This window comes from Acanthaster planci, linkage group LG05 (assembly GCF_054643075.1).
Source record: "Acanthaster planci isolate LZ-2023a linkage group LG05, COTS_SCS, whole genome shotgun sequence".
In the NCBI taxonomy this organism is placed as follows: Eukaryota; Metazoa; Echinodermata; class Asteroidea; order Valvatida; family Acanthasteridae; genus Acanthaster; species Acanthaster planci.
This window is the reverse complement of record NC_141781.1, coordinates 5,603,163-5,617,185: the sequence shown is the minus strand read 5'-3', so window position 1 is coordinate 5,617,185 and position 14,023 is coordinate 5,603,163. Positions and strand designations below refer to the sequence as shown.

General features: G+C 41.5%; 1 protein-coding gene across 6 annotated transcripts in view; it reads left to right on the top strand.

Annotated features, from left to right (window-relative positions):
* The window catches only part of slc24a2 (solute carrier family 24 member 2), a 63,845-nt gene extending 50,321 nt beyond the window's left edge, over positions 1-13,524 (top strand). For 5 of the 6 annotated variants that reach the window (XM_022250217.2, XM_022250226.2, XM_087136502.1 and 2 more), the window contains 3 exons: positions 1,288-1,407; positions 2,217-2,353; positions 5,548-13,524. In XM_022250217.2, the coding sequence (XP_022105909.2) occupies positions 1,288-1,407; positions 2,217-2,353; positions 5,548-5,797 (507 nt within the window). In that variant the 3' untranslated portion in view covers positions 5,798-13,524. Of the gene's footprint in view, positions 1-1,287; positions 1,408-2,216; positions 2,354-3,041; positions 5,519-5,547 lie in introns of those variants that run through there. The other variant, XM_087136504.1, reaches the window with a different exon arrangement.
* The last annotated feature ends 499 nt before the right edge of the window (positions 13,525-14,023 follow it).

Below are 14,023 nucleotides of genomic sequence, written 5' to 3'. Positions count from 1 at the left end.
CCTTTTCCCTGCTAATCACTCATGTGACGACGTTATCTTGGCATCAGCTCTTCATTCTAGCATGCGCTGATTGTGTTATTAGTTTTCCCTTGGAGCGTGTTGTGGCAGATCCTCCTCAAGAAGATCAAGGATCTGTGGGAACGTGCAGACGGGAGGACACTCAACAACTGTTTGATTTGAATTTAGAGTGCATTGTTAGTTAATTGAAGTGGGAGTTCTTCTCGGGGCAGGCAACAAATCTCTCGACTGGATAGTGACGTGTATTTCTTTCAATTAAATTGCAAAACATTTGTACGAATAGCTTGTTGGTTATTATTGAACACAACTTGGGGTGTGCTGTAAGTCTGAAGCCCTCCTTCGATTTCCCGTTGTGTCTTCACGATTTTCATTCCCAACAGTTCAGAGTCCTCAAAAATTAAGTCACTCTATCGAGCTCACAGTGTACGTGCAGGTTTAAGCATGGACAGAAAGCCTTTACTGCACAACTTCCACATACTTTAATTAAGGCGAGGGACTGAATAGTGAAATACGTGCATGTTGGATGTACTTCACTGAAGGTTTGGTTCAAGTACTTTTGCATGAAGACGGTTCTGCAAACAGGTATACTGTGCAAGGTTTACTTCCCTTGTCTTCCATTTTTGCTCCATGAAAAGTGTCTGAATGTTTACATGCAACAAAAGAGTACGTAAATTGAATGTCTTACTTTGGGATCTAAAATTACTTAGACTTAAAAGCATTTTGTAGGGAAATTGTTTCCATTAATTGTGAACTTCAACTGATGTACATGTCCATGTCGGTTCATGTACTGGTACATGCACCAATGTTGATGTGACTTGTGCCTCATCTTATGAGAAGGCGACCCCATCATTTTCATTACAAGCAGAAATAGGATCTTGGTACCCATTTGATACCCCTGACAGTTGCAAAGGTCAGTATCTCCTCACGGGGATTACTTTCCTTGCATCTCTGCTTTCTGAAACCCTGGACAGAGGCCCTGAGGAGGCTCGGCCATGTCCAGCAGCAGATCCAATCTGCATCACATGGGAGGTCCCGTTTTCACCGTTTCCGTCTCTGTCAGATTTTTTTCCCCCACACGAGCCATCTCCAGTAACGACCGAAATGAGTTTTCGTATCAGCCAGACCACGCTTTCATATCAGGTTCAGAAATACAAGCATGCAGGGTTGGGTCAGTTTTAGGACAAACCTGGAAAGTGGGTCATGTACATACATGTACATTATCACTCATTTATTGACCTACGTCTGGGTTTTTTTGTCTCCCTTTTGCAGGAGAAGAGGAAATATTTTCCGGTGACTTTCGTCGGCAGTATTTTGTTCATCGCTGGGTTCTCCTACCTCATGCTGTGGTGGGCGACAGTCTTTGGCAGGACGATCGGAATCAAAGATTCGGTAACTACTTATGTTGCAGTTCTCCCCGCTCAGCCCAGTGATGTCCCCGTAAATTAAACCCTAGGTCAGCACGCCACAACAGGCCCTCAACGTTTTCAGAGGCTGTGCAAGCAGCTGTTCCATTACTCCCAATCTAATAGCCTCGATGCAGCCTCCAAAATGTGCAGAGCACCTTGTGTTCTGACAACTGAATTTCCTGTCAGAAGTTGTTTTGCCTGAAAAAAAAAATGCATGAATTATCAAAACGGCATCTGTGATGATCCAAGCTGCATGAAGGACATGTACATACATGTTCACACAGTGTACATGCTATGCCCAGCTATTCATGTGCTGTGCACTTGCCAAGATAATTTTACTCACAGGTGTAGTGCAAGCGAAAGCAAAGGTTATTCACTGTACATGTAGCTCTGCTTTCTACATTGCACATACACTGTACATGTACATATATGGGTACGTGTACTCTGTAATATGCATTAAGTTCGTTTATCACATCTGACTTGAAAATGTTTTACATGTACAAAACATGTTATGCTACTTGTGAGGTAGGGGCACATGCAATGTACAGTGCATGCATGGAGAGTTATCAGGTATATTAAACATGTTTTTGTCAGGTGGAATTTAACTTGTGAGCTCATTTTAACAACAAGCCCCGGCACATTCATCCTTGTCTGGCAAGCAGAATTTTCTGGTTGGCTGCAAATTTAGCTTGTGCAGGGCCCTCTGAATGACGTTAAAGCTGTTTTGCCCGTAATCAGCATTATTCTAGTTCCTCCGAAACCAACCAAGGTGATTTGACTTGTTCTTTTCAGGTGATGGGAATCACGTTCCTTGCTGCAGGCACCAGTATACCGGACCTCATCACCAGCGTCATTGTAGCCAGGAAGGGCCTGGGTGACATGGCTGTCTCCAGCTCTGTGGGGAGCAATATATTTGACATCACCGTTGGGTAAGTGCCCAGTGGAGTCTAGGGCCATTTTCGGCTACATCACCCATTGGAACATCTTTAGAGAGCCTTCGTTATTGAGAACAGCTTTAGTCTTTGCATTGCATTCGTATGCAAGAGTTTTGATGTTCTGTGCAGAAATTGGCCTACTGAAAATGGAAGTTTTCTTCAAGTTAAGGACTTAAGAGTCATTTAATTTGAAACTGAAGCTTACTAATGTAAGTTCTTAGTGTAAGTTTGTTCTGGGTAAGTTTTCTTTTGAAACTCTTTCTTTTGGGGGCTTGGAAAATTCTTTTATTTGTGGCAGTAAAAGAAACCCTGCCTAGCGTGTCTGACAGTTTGTACACCGGTGGCAGGCTTTTGAGTATTGTGTAGTGTGGGCGCCATATCACTTGCTGAACATTTTACAAAGTAACAAGCGCTGCGTTGTTCTAAATAGCCCTTTGCTTTTGCTGCAGAGGCAGATAAGACTCACATTCTTAGACGCAGTGCATTCGGCCTGCGTTGTATATTGGATGTGCATCTGCTTATTATTGCACGGCCATTGGGCAGTACCAAGGATTTGATTTGGATAAGGGATAGGCGTGTTCCCTCTGGCCCCAATCTGTTTTCATCTTCATCTTCATCTTTTCTGTCTTGGGGCGGTAAAACTAAAGACATGCCAACTCCTTGGTTTCTTAATATCCTCCAGTCCCTGCCCATCATCTTTGCTCTGTGCTGTACACATGTGGCTTTCTCCTTGTCTGGCATGTTTGGCCCCTGCCCGTCGTACATCAACTAGTGTGCAACAGTGTGCATCACAGCGTGGTCCGCCCCGAGCATCAATCCTTTTCTGTCAATAATTGCTGCCCGCTGCGTGGCCACTTGCAACAAACTCCACCCAAAGAAATCTCTTTCCAGGCACCGGCAACCCGATAGATCAAATTATCACTGGGAACATCTAACCGGAGGGCGGGCCTGCCCAGCCGGCCGCGCTTGCCTTGTGTACTCCTGCCAAGTCTCATCTTTGCCGAGAAATTCAAGACGAGTCAGACTCGCCAGCCGAGTCCTTCCCCCCCCCCCCGGTCCCAGTCTTGTGGATTTCAGAACATCATTCATACTTAATAAGCTATGACAGATGTCCCATCGGGCACCAGTAAATAAAGTAACGGACTGATGAGATGGAGAGATCTGGTCATTAAAAACTAATGAATGCAATTAATTTCCCATGCAGTGCAGCGTGGGCTTGTGGACGGCAAGAGGCCCCACTCAAAAAACCCACCCTGACTTCTGTCTGTACATCCCACATGGCCTTTGCATAACATGCTTCCAAGGCCTCATCATTTTTCACTCTCTTCCGATGCCATTTTGCCCAAATATGCACAGCAGCGATAAGCCCCTGCTCAGGTAAATTTTTTGTGGTCACTCCGGGGAGCCATTAAATTCCTAATGGGTATTCCCATTCAGATCTCAGATGCAAGATATCTGTCAAATGCAAGCACACCGCTCTCAAGGCAATGTCCTGTGATGTGTTTTCCCCGTAATGGAACAATAATGATCGCACAACTCAAAAAGCCGATTTATGTCTCAACAAAGGAACTTGCTGAGCCAGCCAAGACGAAAATTGAATAGTGGCAAACATCAGTCAGGTGGCGGCACATCCCTGCACATCAAAAGCACCTCATATCTAATGATGATTACTTGCCATTAGTGGGCGTGGAATTTTTTTTAGGATTAGTCTCTGCTACCCTTCGTATCATTTAGCGGAGAACTTTCATTTGATGAAATGTTGGCATCAAGCAGAGGCAGATACTTTTGTGCATGGAGTGTTCATCCAGCTCCCCATGACAAACCAAACATTTTGCGCTGAAGCTGATGAAACATGGAGAGAGAATAAAAAAAACCTGAGGTTTTGTCCGAATCCGCACTCCATCTTAGTACCCAGGGCCAGTCTGTGAATCAAAGTCCCCCCCCTTTGCTTTTGTCTTTTTGTTTGCTTGGGGCTTCTTTCGTTGTTTGTTGTGTTTTGCGCTGTTTCATTGTTGATTGCATTTTTTGTCCTTGTGTGCCATAGAATGTTGTTGAAACTATTGTGGGCACATACATGTACATGTACTTGCAGCCAGGGAGTTTATTTGCTCAATGCAGACTAGGGTTTTGTGGTTTACTTTTGCTTTGGAAGTATACATGTAAAGTGTATGTACCAGTATTTTTTGAATACTTGCTGTGCGATATACTGTTTTCATGTTGCATTTGTAATTTTTGCCTCCCCGATTGTGCTATTATCAGATTCCCTGTCTCTGCTAATCTTTCCCCCCCCCCTTGGACACGATACTGAATCATCGATTAAGTATGAAAACGCTCACTTTATCATGGCTTCCCTGCTTCTTGGTAGGCCATTTTATAGGGATCATAGAATATCAAATAGAATATCAAATATCTATTTTTTCAATTTGAATATCGTTTAGTGTATTACAGTGAAATGAAAGAAAGTCATTTAATGTGTTAAAGTCATTTTACTGTTTTTTAAACAGTATACCACTGTTTTGGGCATAGCACGCCCGCGCCCACCCGTTGATGAGTGACACAGCACCGCTGCATGCTAATCCAGCCACATTTGAAAAGACACCACTCATCTTCATTGGGGACAAAGGAAATTACGCAACACCTCACAATTCTGGGCTCTCTTTTACATGGCGGCAGGTGTTGCTGAAATATGAGTCAATGAATTTGTCTGTCAGCCTAGAGTAGCCACCAAACAGTCATTCGTGTGGGTGTAAATGTCCATTTAATGAAATGAAGAATTTTGAAAACTGAAAATCTTGACAATCTGCCGCATGTGTACACTGCATTTTTAAAAGCACCCGGCAGCAAGTGGTTAATAAAGTTTCATCCCCCAATAGAAGTTAACAGTTCTGCTTCTGGTTACTAACTAATCCCAAGTTATTGTTATGGTTATGATGTATAATATGTCATTTATCAGTAAAAAAAATGCTTCTCTAGAGATTTGGGTGACCAAACATTTGCCATACAACTGAAAAGAGAAACAGGGATACACAAGACTTTGTGTGCTACCCTTTCTCAACAAAAGCACTTACCCCAAAGATGGCTGCTCTGCACAATCTCTGTATGCGAGTGGTTAATCATATTTCAGGTCAAATGTTTCAATAATCAATTGTTGGATCTGACTAAGTCCTACTTCTTGTGGTTGCGTTCAGGCTACCTCTGCCGTGGCTGATCTACAGCATCACCCAGCTGGGCTCCCCCGCCACCGTGGAGAGCAAGGGCCTCTTCTGCTCTATCCTCCTCCTCTTTGGCATGCTGCTGATGGTCATCGTGACCATCGCCGTCTCCCGCTGGCGGATGACCAAGACGCTGGGCGCTGCCATGTTCCTCCTCTACGTCGTCTTCATCACCATCAGCCTGCTGTTGGAGTCGGCCGTCATCCCCTGCTTGCTCACCCCATGATCCAGTCTCGGATGTCGGTAGGGGTCAAACAGGAGCCAAAATGGAGTAGCTTCAGAAGATAGAAATTGGGCAGTTTTGCCATCGATGTCGCCAGTGAGGAGCCAATGTAACAGTGGATCACGTTCCTGTGGGTGCATCTTGCCATTTTTTTTTTCCTCTTAATATTTTAGGTATTTTACAATAAAGTTCAATCAATTAGACTAGTCCTGTTGGCTGTTTGGAAAAGTAGACAAATTGCCTGAAATTATAAAACTACATTAATGTGTCGATAATGACTCCCAGATTCACAAACTCGATAGAATTGGCCTGGTTAATTTGATGTTTAGTAGAAGTGGGTTAGTTCAAATTTCAGGGTAGATCACGGAAGTGAATAAAGGTAAAAAGAGTCCTTGGTTTTCAGTTCAGGAGCATTGAAGCCAAGTAGCCACACTGTTGGCCAAGTAGCCACACTGTTGGCCAAGTAGCCACACTGTTGGTGAACATTTACTTACAGGGGCACTTGTCAAATGGCAACTTATTCATAATTAAGGCTGTCGGAAAGCCGACAAAAACCTGCCATTATGAACAGCCATTTCGAAATAAGGAAAGCATCCAGATGCAGGTGACAAACAATACTCTTATCACTGGTCGGAGAGTGTGCAGATTTTTAATAAATTGTGCAGGTAGTTTTCTTGCAAATTTGGGGAAGAGGAAGATAGATGTACCGTGTATTTATAGGCAGGGAAATCCCCTATAGTTCACTGGGATTGTCGAAGACGAACTCTGAATGCAAAGCCAAAATATCCAGTAATCCCTCAGTACACATTCTCTATGCAAGTGCGCGCTGCATCACACGCTTGATGCAGATAGCACAGGACCCAGCCACCCATAGAAAAGCTGTAGGAAAGATACCAAACCCTGTGCCGATTATGGCCCAGTTCGATCAGTGACCACGGTCAGCTACAAGTCAACTTTGCCTGTTGACCTGTGCCTGAAATATATGCTGAGTACTGGGCAAAATCAACAAGTAGTTGACAAATGGGCACTGACAGGACTTGGCCCAACTTGGACATGCATCATGCAAGATTACACGTACATGTATGCGACCGTGGGTGATGACAACCAGCATTGTTATCAGAACTCGTGCTACACAACTATACAATGTACCGGCTGTTTTCTTCTTCTGACGATGATCATTTTGCAATTTGTAAAGGTCATGCATGGTTTTTGCCCATGGGAATTCTCAGAAAGCATGTTGTGTAATTGCATTGTTTGTGCGCACACACACAGAAGCCTGTCTCTCTACAGTGATTTCTGTGCCCGTGTATCGAAAATGAAAGCCCCGTGGTGCTGATGAAATCTTACACTCAACTTTTTTTCTGATTTGTGACAGCCATTGTATTTTAGTCTTTCAGTAAATAAAAGCAACTGATTTCAAAAGGGAAGACGAAAGAGCAGTACATGTATATTATAATGCACGTATGAAACGAACAAAAACATTAGTGTCTGTAATCAGTCCTTTGTACAGAGGTGTGCTCTTTTCTCATTTTCTAAGTGTGCAGTGTATGAGCATAGAACAAAATATCAAGTACATATGTACTTTTTGTGACTTTTAAGGTCATCATTTGTGTTACTATATTCAAGTGCAATAAGTATTGTAAATCCAGGCTGTGTATATTAAATAGGAATTCTAAATACTGGTATGTTACGAACGAAAAAACTTTTATGAATGAGAAAGCAAAAAATACTTTTCTTTGATAACATTCCATATTAAAGTGTAAGTGGGCATTTTGCATATATGTTAGTGTGTAGTGTTCCCTGGTTGCATGTGCATGAATAACACTAATAGAAATCTATGTGAAATGCTTTTAACTTGGACTAAGGCAAGTGGCCTCAAGTTACACTATATGAGTAATGAACCTTTTGCCTAATGAGTTCTTGTCTGCAAAACTGAACGTGAGATGCAAAACAAAGAACTGTATGCCGGTACAGGTAGGCGGCTTGCTTCTTAAAACCTGGCAGATAAAGTCCTTTCATTTTGGTTTCTGGAGTTTTCTGTCTCATACTACTTTGACCCAAAGTACAGTTGTGCCTGTAGTGAAAACTGCAACAGTTGTGGAGTCGGTAGTTGTGATGAGCTGTGTTTTTTCCCCTCGTCCGGCTGGTAACTACAGTGACACCCTTTCTGCCTGGTTTGAAGACGGTGGTTCACATTGTTTGTAAGGTTGCAGTGGTAATGCTCAGGAGTGTCCATCTTGTGAGTCGGTAAAGGTGCTGACAGGCAGCGGTGGATTCAAACGTTTTGGGCCGTGTTTTCTACCCCGCATCTGGAGACTCTGGGTCCTGTCCGACATGTTGGGCCCACCGGTTCTTTCCATCAGAGCCTCACCCACTCACGAATGAGATTCTCCTGCATGGTGCTACTGCAGGCTCACCGGTGCTGCTTTCTCTGCTAAGCAAAACCTCAACTCTCAGTGGCCCACTTTGTTTTCTTTCCAATGCATGTAGAGAACATACATCAGATCAGTGGAAATGTCAAGAGGCATTTTGAAGAATCCAGGCGCATTGTTAGTGAGCATATTTGCCCATCCAAACCAATTCTCTAGATTGCTTGCGGCTCATGTGTTTGCCAACTCGCCAATACTCCTCACTTACTGTCTGCTGGGAAATAGTCCCCTAGATCCAACTTGGTAGGAGTATGGAGAAACAACTGAATAACTTTGAGCAGTCCTTCATGTGTAGCTAAATTACTGCCGCATAAATAGCGTGCACAAATATTCTTCGTCCATTGTAGAATATTAAGTACTGAAGATTGCTTCAGCCATAGCTGCGGTCTCTGTGTACTAGCTCAAATTATCCAAAATTCCAAGCGTCCAGGTATCCAAGTATAGATTTAACATTACTGAAGAAGTATTTCACGATATGTACATGGATCAGAATTCATATCCTTATCAAAATTAATATTTATTGTAAACTGTACTACCAGTATATTGTACAACTTTACTATCGAATAGGAAGAAAAAGTTTAAAATCACATTTACCCTTTAAGTGGTATATACACTATGCGGGCCTCTTTGATTTTTGATTTTTATTTATCCTTTTGAAAGTGATCAAAAGAAATGTTTGCACTTTGTTTTGTGAGGAACAGACTCTCCTTACCTGTGCCCAGATATTTGATTCAGTTACCCAGGCAATTTTTACCGTTTTTTTTTTTACTGCACAGGAAAAAACATGTACAGTATTTCTAAAAAGGCCCAAGAGTGTGAATGAGTTTGTTTCAATTGGGAACCCTGAACAATAGAGGACAATAAGGTCCCCGATCGACAGAGGGTCCCCGATTGACAACTGTGTACAAAACATATGGGTGGTCTTCTAAAAAAAGTTGAAGTACAAATGAAAGAGGAACAATAGGGGGTCCCCAGTTGCAGGCAAATACACACTTGCGGGGGTGTGTTTGGACAAAGCACTGTGTTCCTTGCTTGGACCCGAGAACAAAAGACGTCCACACGGAACAGGATGCAGCGACATTATGTAGACTCAGGATGGTCCTCACAATGTTTCCCCCGCTGAAAAGCAGTTTCAGATCCATTATTGGGTAAGGGATATCCGTAGCAGAACAAAGAGGAAGAGTTGGGAATTGTCCCCCACAAAATGAGTATTTTTCGCCGTGGTTTCTTAATTTCACAAAGAGTGTCTCTTGTAAATATTTAATGCTAACCTGTGTGTGCTTGATCATTTATTTTCTAATTTATGCCATTTGATTACTAAAGGATATGGATAAAGGTGTGTATTAACCATTAATTACTTTCTGTTCAGTTTGATAGTGTGTATTATGTTAATTTTTTTGTGTCAGCAAAACCGACATGACATTGTATTAGATGCAGAATTTTAAATTGTAATATAAATATCCAGCATTAATTCCATGTATAGAGATGTAAAAAAAAAATTATGATGTGAAGAACTTATGCTTGAATTTTTGTGTGAAATCTTGTATACATATATTAATATTTGTCTAAATTCAATTCAGCAGTCATACTCCTTGCTCAAACTTCCTTCCATATCATTGGCAATACGCTGTTTCATTAATTGCACTTTTTGTCTGCACGTTGTGAAACTGTAAAGAAAGGTAACTTTAAGAAAATTACTACATAAAGTTCTACAGTTGGAACCGGCCTCCCTAGGCCTTAGACCTGTTATGTTTTATTCTTCTTTGGAGACCAGTGTTGCCATACCAGGCGATAAAGCATTTGATACACTTGTTCGACAACATTTCACCCACGGATTCTGCACTTTCAGAGATGTGTTACTTTTAATTGAACTGAAAAAAAAAAGCATGCACATTCCTTTGGAAATGAGTTGAAAAGTCACTCTCACATTTCTAACTTCTCCAGAGCTGATGTTTCTTCATATACCAACTACTGAACATGCAGAATGCACAGTGGGTGCATACAGATGCTGCAGAGCTCTGGTTACTGTATTATATGTGACCTGCTCTGCCAAAAAGGGTAATAAGTCACGCAATGCCAAAACATGCTGTAGCCGCTTCTATTTCGAGAGGGCAAAATTTCTTGAAAAATGTAATTTTTTTGTGTGTTTCTAGTCCTTTAATAGCTTCTATAACATGTAAATTTTCAGACTTTGTGACTACAAACATGGATACTGCAGAATAAAGATGAAAAATTGATCATTCGGTAGGAAATCCAACAGCATTTTCCATCTAAAAATGTAGATGTGCAAATGTCTATGTATCTCTGGAACCCAGCTCACTGCAGGGGTCATTCATATATCAAATTGTAGCTTGTGATGTACTCAATCCAGTCATATCCAAAACTGATAACCTGGATATGGTGACTTACATGTATTACCCATTTTTCCAGAGCCGGTCACATTATGACAATAGGCCATTGTTTGATAGTACTGCATTTTGAATGGCACAAAAAGTACATTAGAATACATGTAGTGTATGGCATGAGAGACGGAAACATTACGTGAGGTGTTATATTATTCATTACCCTTGTTTTCCAAGCTAGCACGAAGAATTCAGGGATATTTGCTCCTGGCTGTGTATTTCAATTACATTTATAAACCCTGTTGTATTTTTTAGCTCTGTCTGAGTCCCTGCGTGCAGTGTCAGTTGCAAAGAATCTCACTGGACTGGGGGGAGCCAGTCTCCTGCAGCATGTTTGCTTGCATGTTATTGTCTGAATCCTGCCCATCAATGTGTAGGGTACCAGTGTCTAAAGACACTGACAATGTCTGAATCCTGCCCATCAATGTGTAGGGTACCAGTGTCTAAAGACACTGACAATGTCTGAATCCTGCCCATCAATGTGTAGGGTACCAGTGTCTAAAGACACTGACAATGTCTGAATCCTGCCCATCAATGTGTAGGGTACCAGTGTCTAAAGACACTGACAATGTCTGAATCCTGCCCATCAATGTGTAGGGTACCAGTGTCTAAAGACACTGACAATGTCTGAATCCTGCCCATCAATGTGTAGGGTACCAGTGTCTAAAGACACTGACAATGTCTGAATCCTGCCCATCAATGTGTAGGGTACCAGTGTCTAAAGACACTGACAATGTCTGAATCCTGCCCATCAATGTGTAGGGTACCAGTGTCTAAAGACACTGACAATGTCTGAATCCTGCCCATCAATGTGTAGGGTACCAGTGTCTAAAGACACTGACAATGTCTGAATCCTGCCCATGAATGTGTAGGGTACCAGTGTCTAAAGACACTGACAATGTCTGAATCCTGCCCATCAATGTGTAGGGTACCAGTGTCTAAAGACACTGACAATGTCTGAATCCTGCCCATCAATGTGTAGGGTACCAGTGTCTAAAGACACTGACAATGTCTGAATCCTGCCCATCAATGTGTAGGGTACCAGTGTCTAAAGCCAGTTGATTCTTCATGCTGTGAAATGGGAATGCCACTTGAGCAAAGTTTGGTGTTCGGAGCAAAATTGGACAGAGTCGAATTCAACTTTTGCACACGTGCTTCTCAAAGATTTGATGTGGCACCTGGAAATTGAAGGCCTATGTTAAAGTGCATGCAGCCTTGACAATGCTGCACTTCCTTTTCCCATGTGGGTATACAGCAGGGCTTAAAAATCCAACTTTATGTAAGAAATTAGGGTGCATGTAGTTAAAGCATTTTGTTGTAATTATCTGTGTAGAATTTGCCTTCTGATTTGGTTTAGAAATCCAACTATCCTTGTAACACTCTGTGCTTGTTTGCGTCTTCCAAACGTTGACTGTAAAAATGTGCTTGCCACCAGACCACACTATGGAGACGTTACAATGTCACTCTGCAATTACTGCACTGTGCTACCATGATCAAGTCAAGCACATTCCTAATTAAACACAGTGCTGGGTGTGATGTTGGGGTTAATCATTGTTCATGTTACTTACATGGCAACACATCACGTGTGCGGCAAACACAACAATCACCCAACAAAGTAACATCAGTGGATTCGAATAACAGCCATCCCAAAGCATTTTTAGAATGGATGCCTGGGTAGGCAGTAAAGTACAATAATCCCTCAACATTCCCTCAAATTCAGATCACTGGGAAGCATCGACATGCCACTGCATCGTAGTCTTCTGATTCTGGAGAGTAATTTGTTTTGCCATTTATCTGACTGTAGGTAATGTTAGTGCTGTATTACTTCAGGGCATTTTGATTTAAGGTAAGAGAAAACAAAATATTGAAGTTCCTCAATTATTTTTCTGACGCATCATATTTAGCAACGCATATGAAAATTTTGAATCCGCTCTCTGTTCCGTGCACTATATTACTTAATATACCTGTATCTACACCACCAAGTATAGGCATGTAAATGTATAGATATTGGGACTATGTATGTATGTATGTATGTATATTTGTAAATACTCCAAAAATGGTGAAGAACAAAGTCATGCAAAACAAAGAACAAAAACAAACAAAGTAGAGAGTTTTGAACTATACATTGAAAGCACAAGAAAAGATGACAATAATATTGACAGGTGGAACAAGGTTACTGTTCCTGTAAGGATGATGATGTACGCGGGTGTGCAATCTAATCTACCTTTTTAGTTTATTTGTATTATTTAAGTTGGGTAAATGAATGTTTTATTTTTTCAGTTTGGGACTCTTTTCTAGTGAGCAGATGTATGATAAAATATTTTGTTTACTAGATGTCAGTTAGAATAGATATTATTGTTGATTATTTGCCAACAGCTTTCAGCTGTGCTGATGTTGTGATGCAAGTAGCCGTGTATAAACGCAAGAGAAGATGCTTTGTTAGGGATCGTCTTACGAACAAAGATACGTTCTCTCTCAAATCCCAGTTTGTAATTTGCAGTGAATATGTACAATGGAAGAAATCTGCTTAATTTTTATGTCTGTGGCAAATTCATTAGTATAAATGCCGTTCTCTCTGCAAGATGTGAGAAGTGTTTTACTTATATGAGTGAACACCACGACTGACTCTGTCAGCTGCTACATACAGGTATTAGAAATTTTTATTAAAAGTTGTTTCAAGTTTAAGTTTTCATGCTCTGAGAAGAGTTGTACACAAGTTAAAGTCTGGCTCGTTTTCAAGACACAGTTCCAAATAGCAAACATGAACAGCCCAATACTTTTATTGTTTTCCAGCTTAAAAAAAAAACTGTGTCCCTGTTTTTTATGCGGTCATAATGTGATTATTACTGTCAGAAACCTGTGGAAAATAAAAACATACAGCGCACAACTACATAGAAAAGCCTTTCGCTCTCTACATATGGAGTTCTTAATCTTGAAGTTTCTTAATATAGCCCGCCGTCTACCTTCCTGAAGTATTCACTACACCCTCCTTGACTCCAAGGATGATTTCCAGTGGGCTTGTCATCCTTGTCTCTCATTCCTGAGGTTTTGCAATCAGAGAGAATAGCTTGGTTAATTTGTCAAACCTTGAGGACTGCATGGTGCCCAGCACACCTGATGGTCAGGAATAGAGCTCTGTGATCATTAGAAATCATTATTACAGACCAGACGTCACCGAGACAGGTTATTAACGGGCTCATACAATTCGAATTTAACTGGAAATGTCCTTGGGCTGAAAGGAGGGAGGTTGCAAGTGCCGATCAATAGTCATGTCAATAAGTAATGTCGCCGATTGATGAGATTTTGATGCAGTCAGTTCTTGAGGTCGTGACAAATCAGCAATGGTAATTAAAACTATATGTTATTTTTTTGGGGGGGGAAGTCTTGATGCTTTTTGT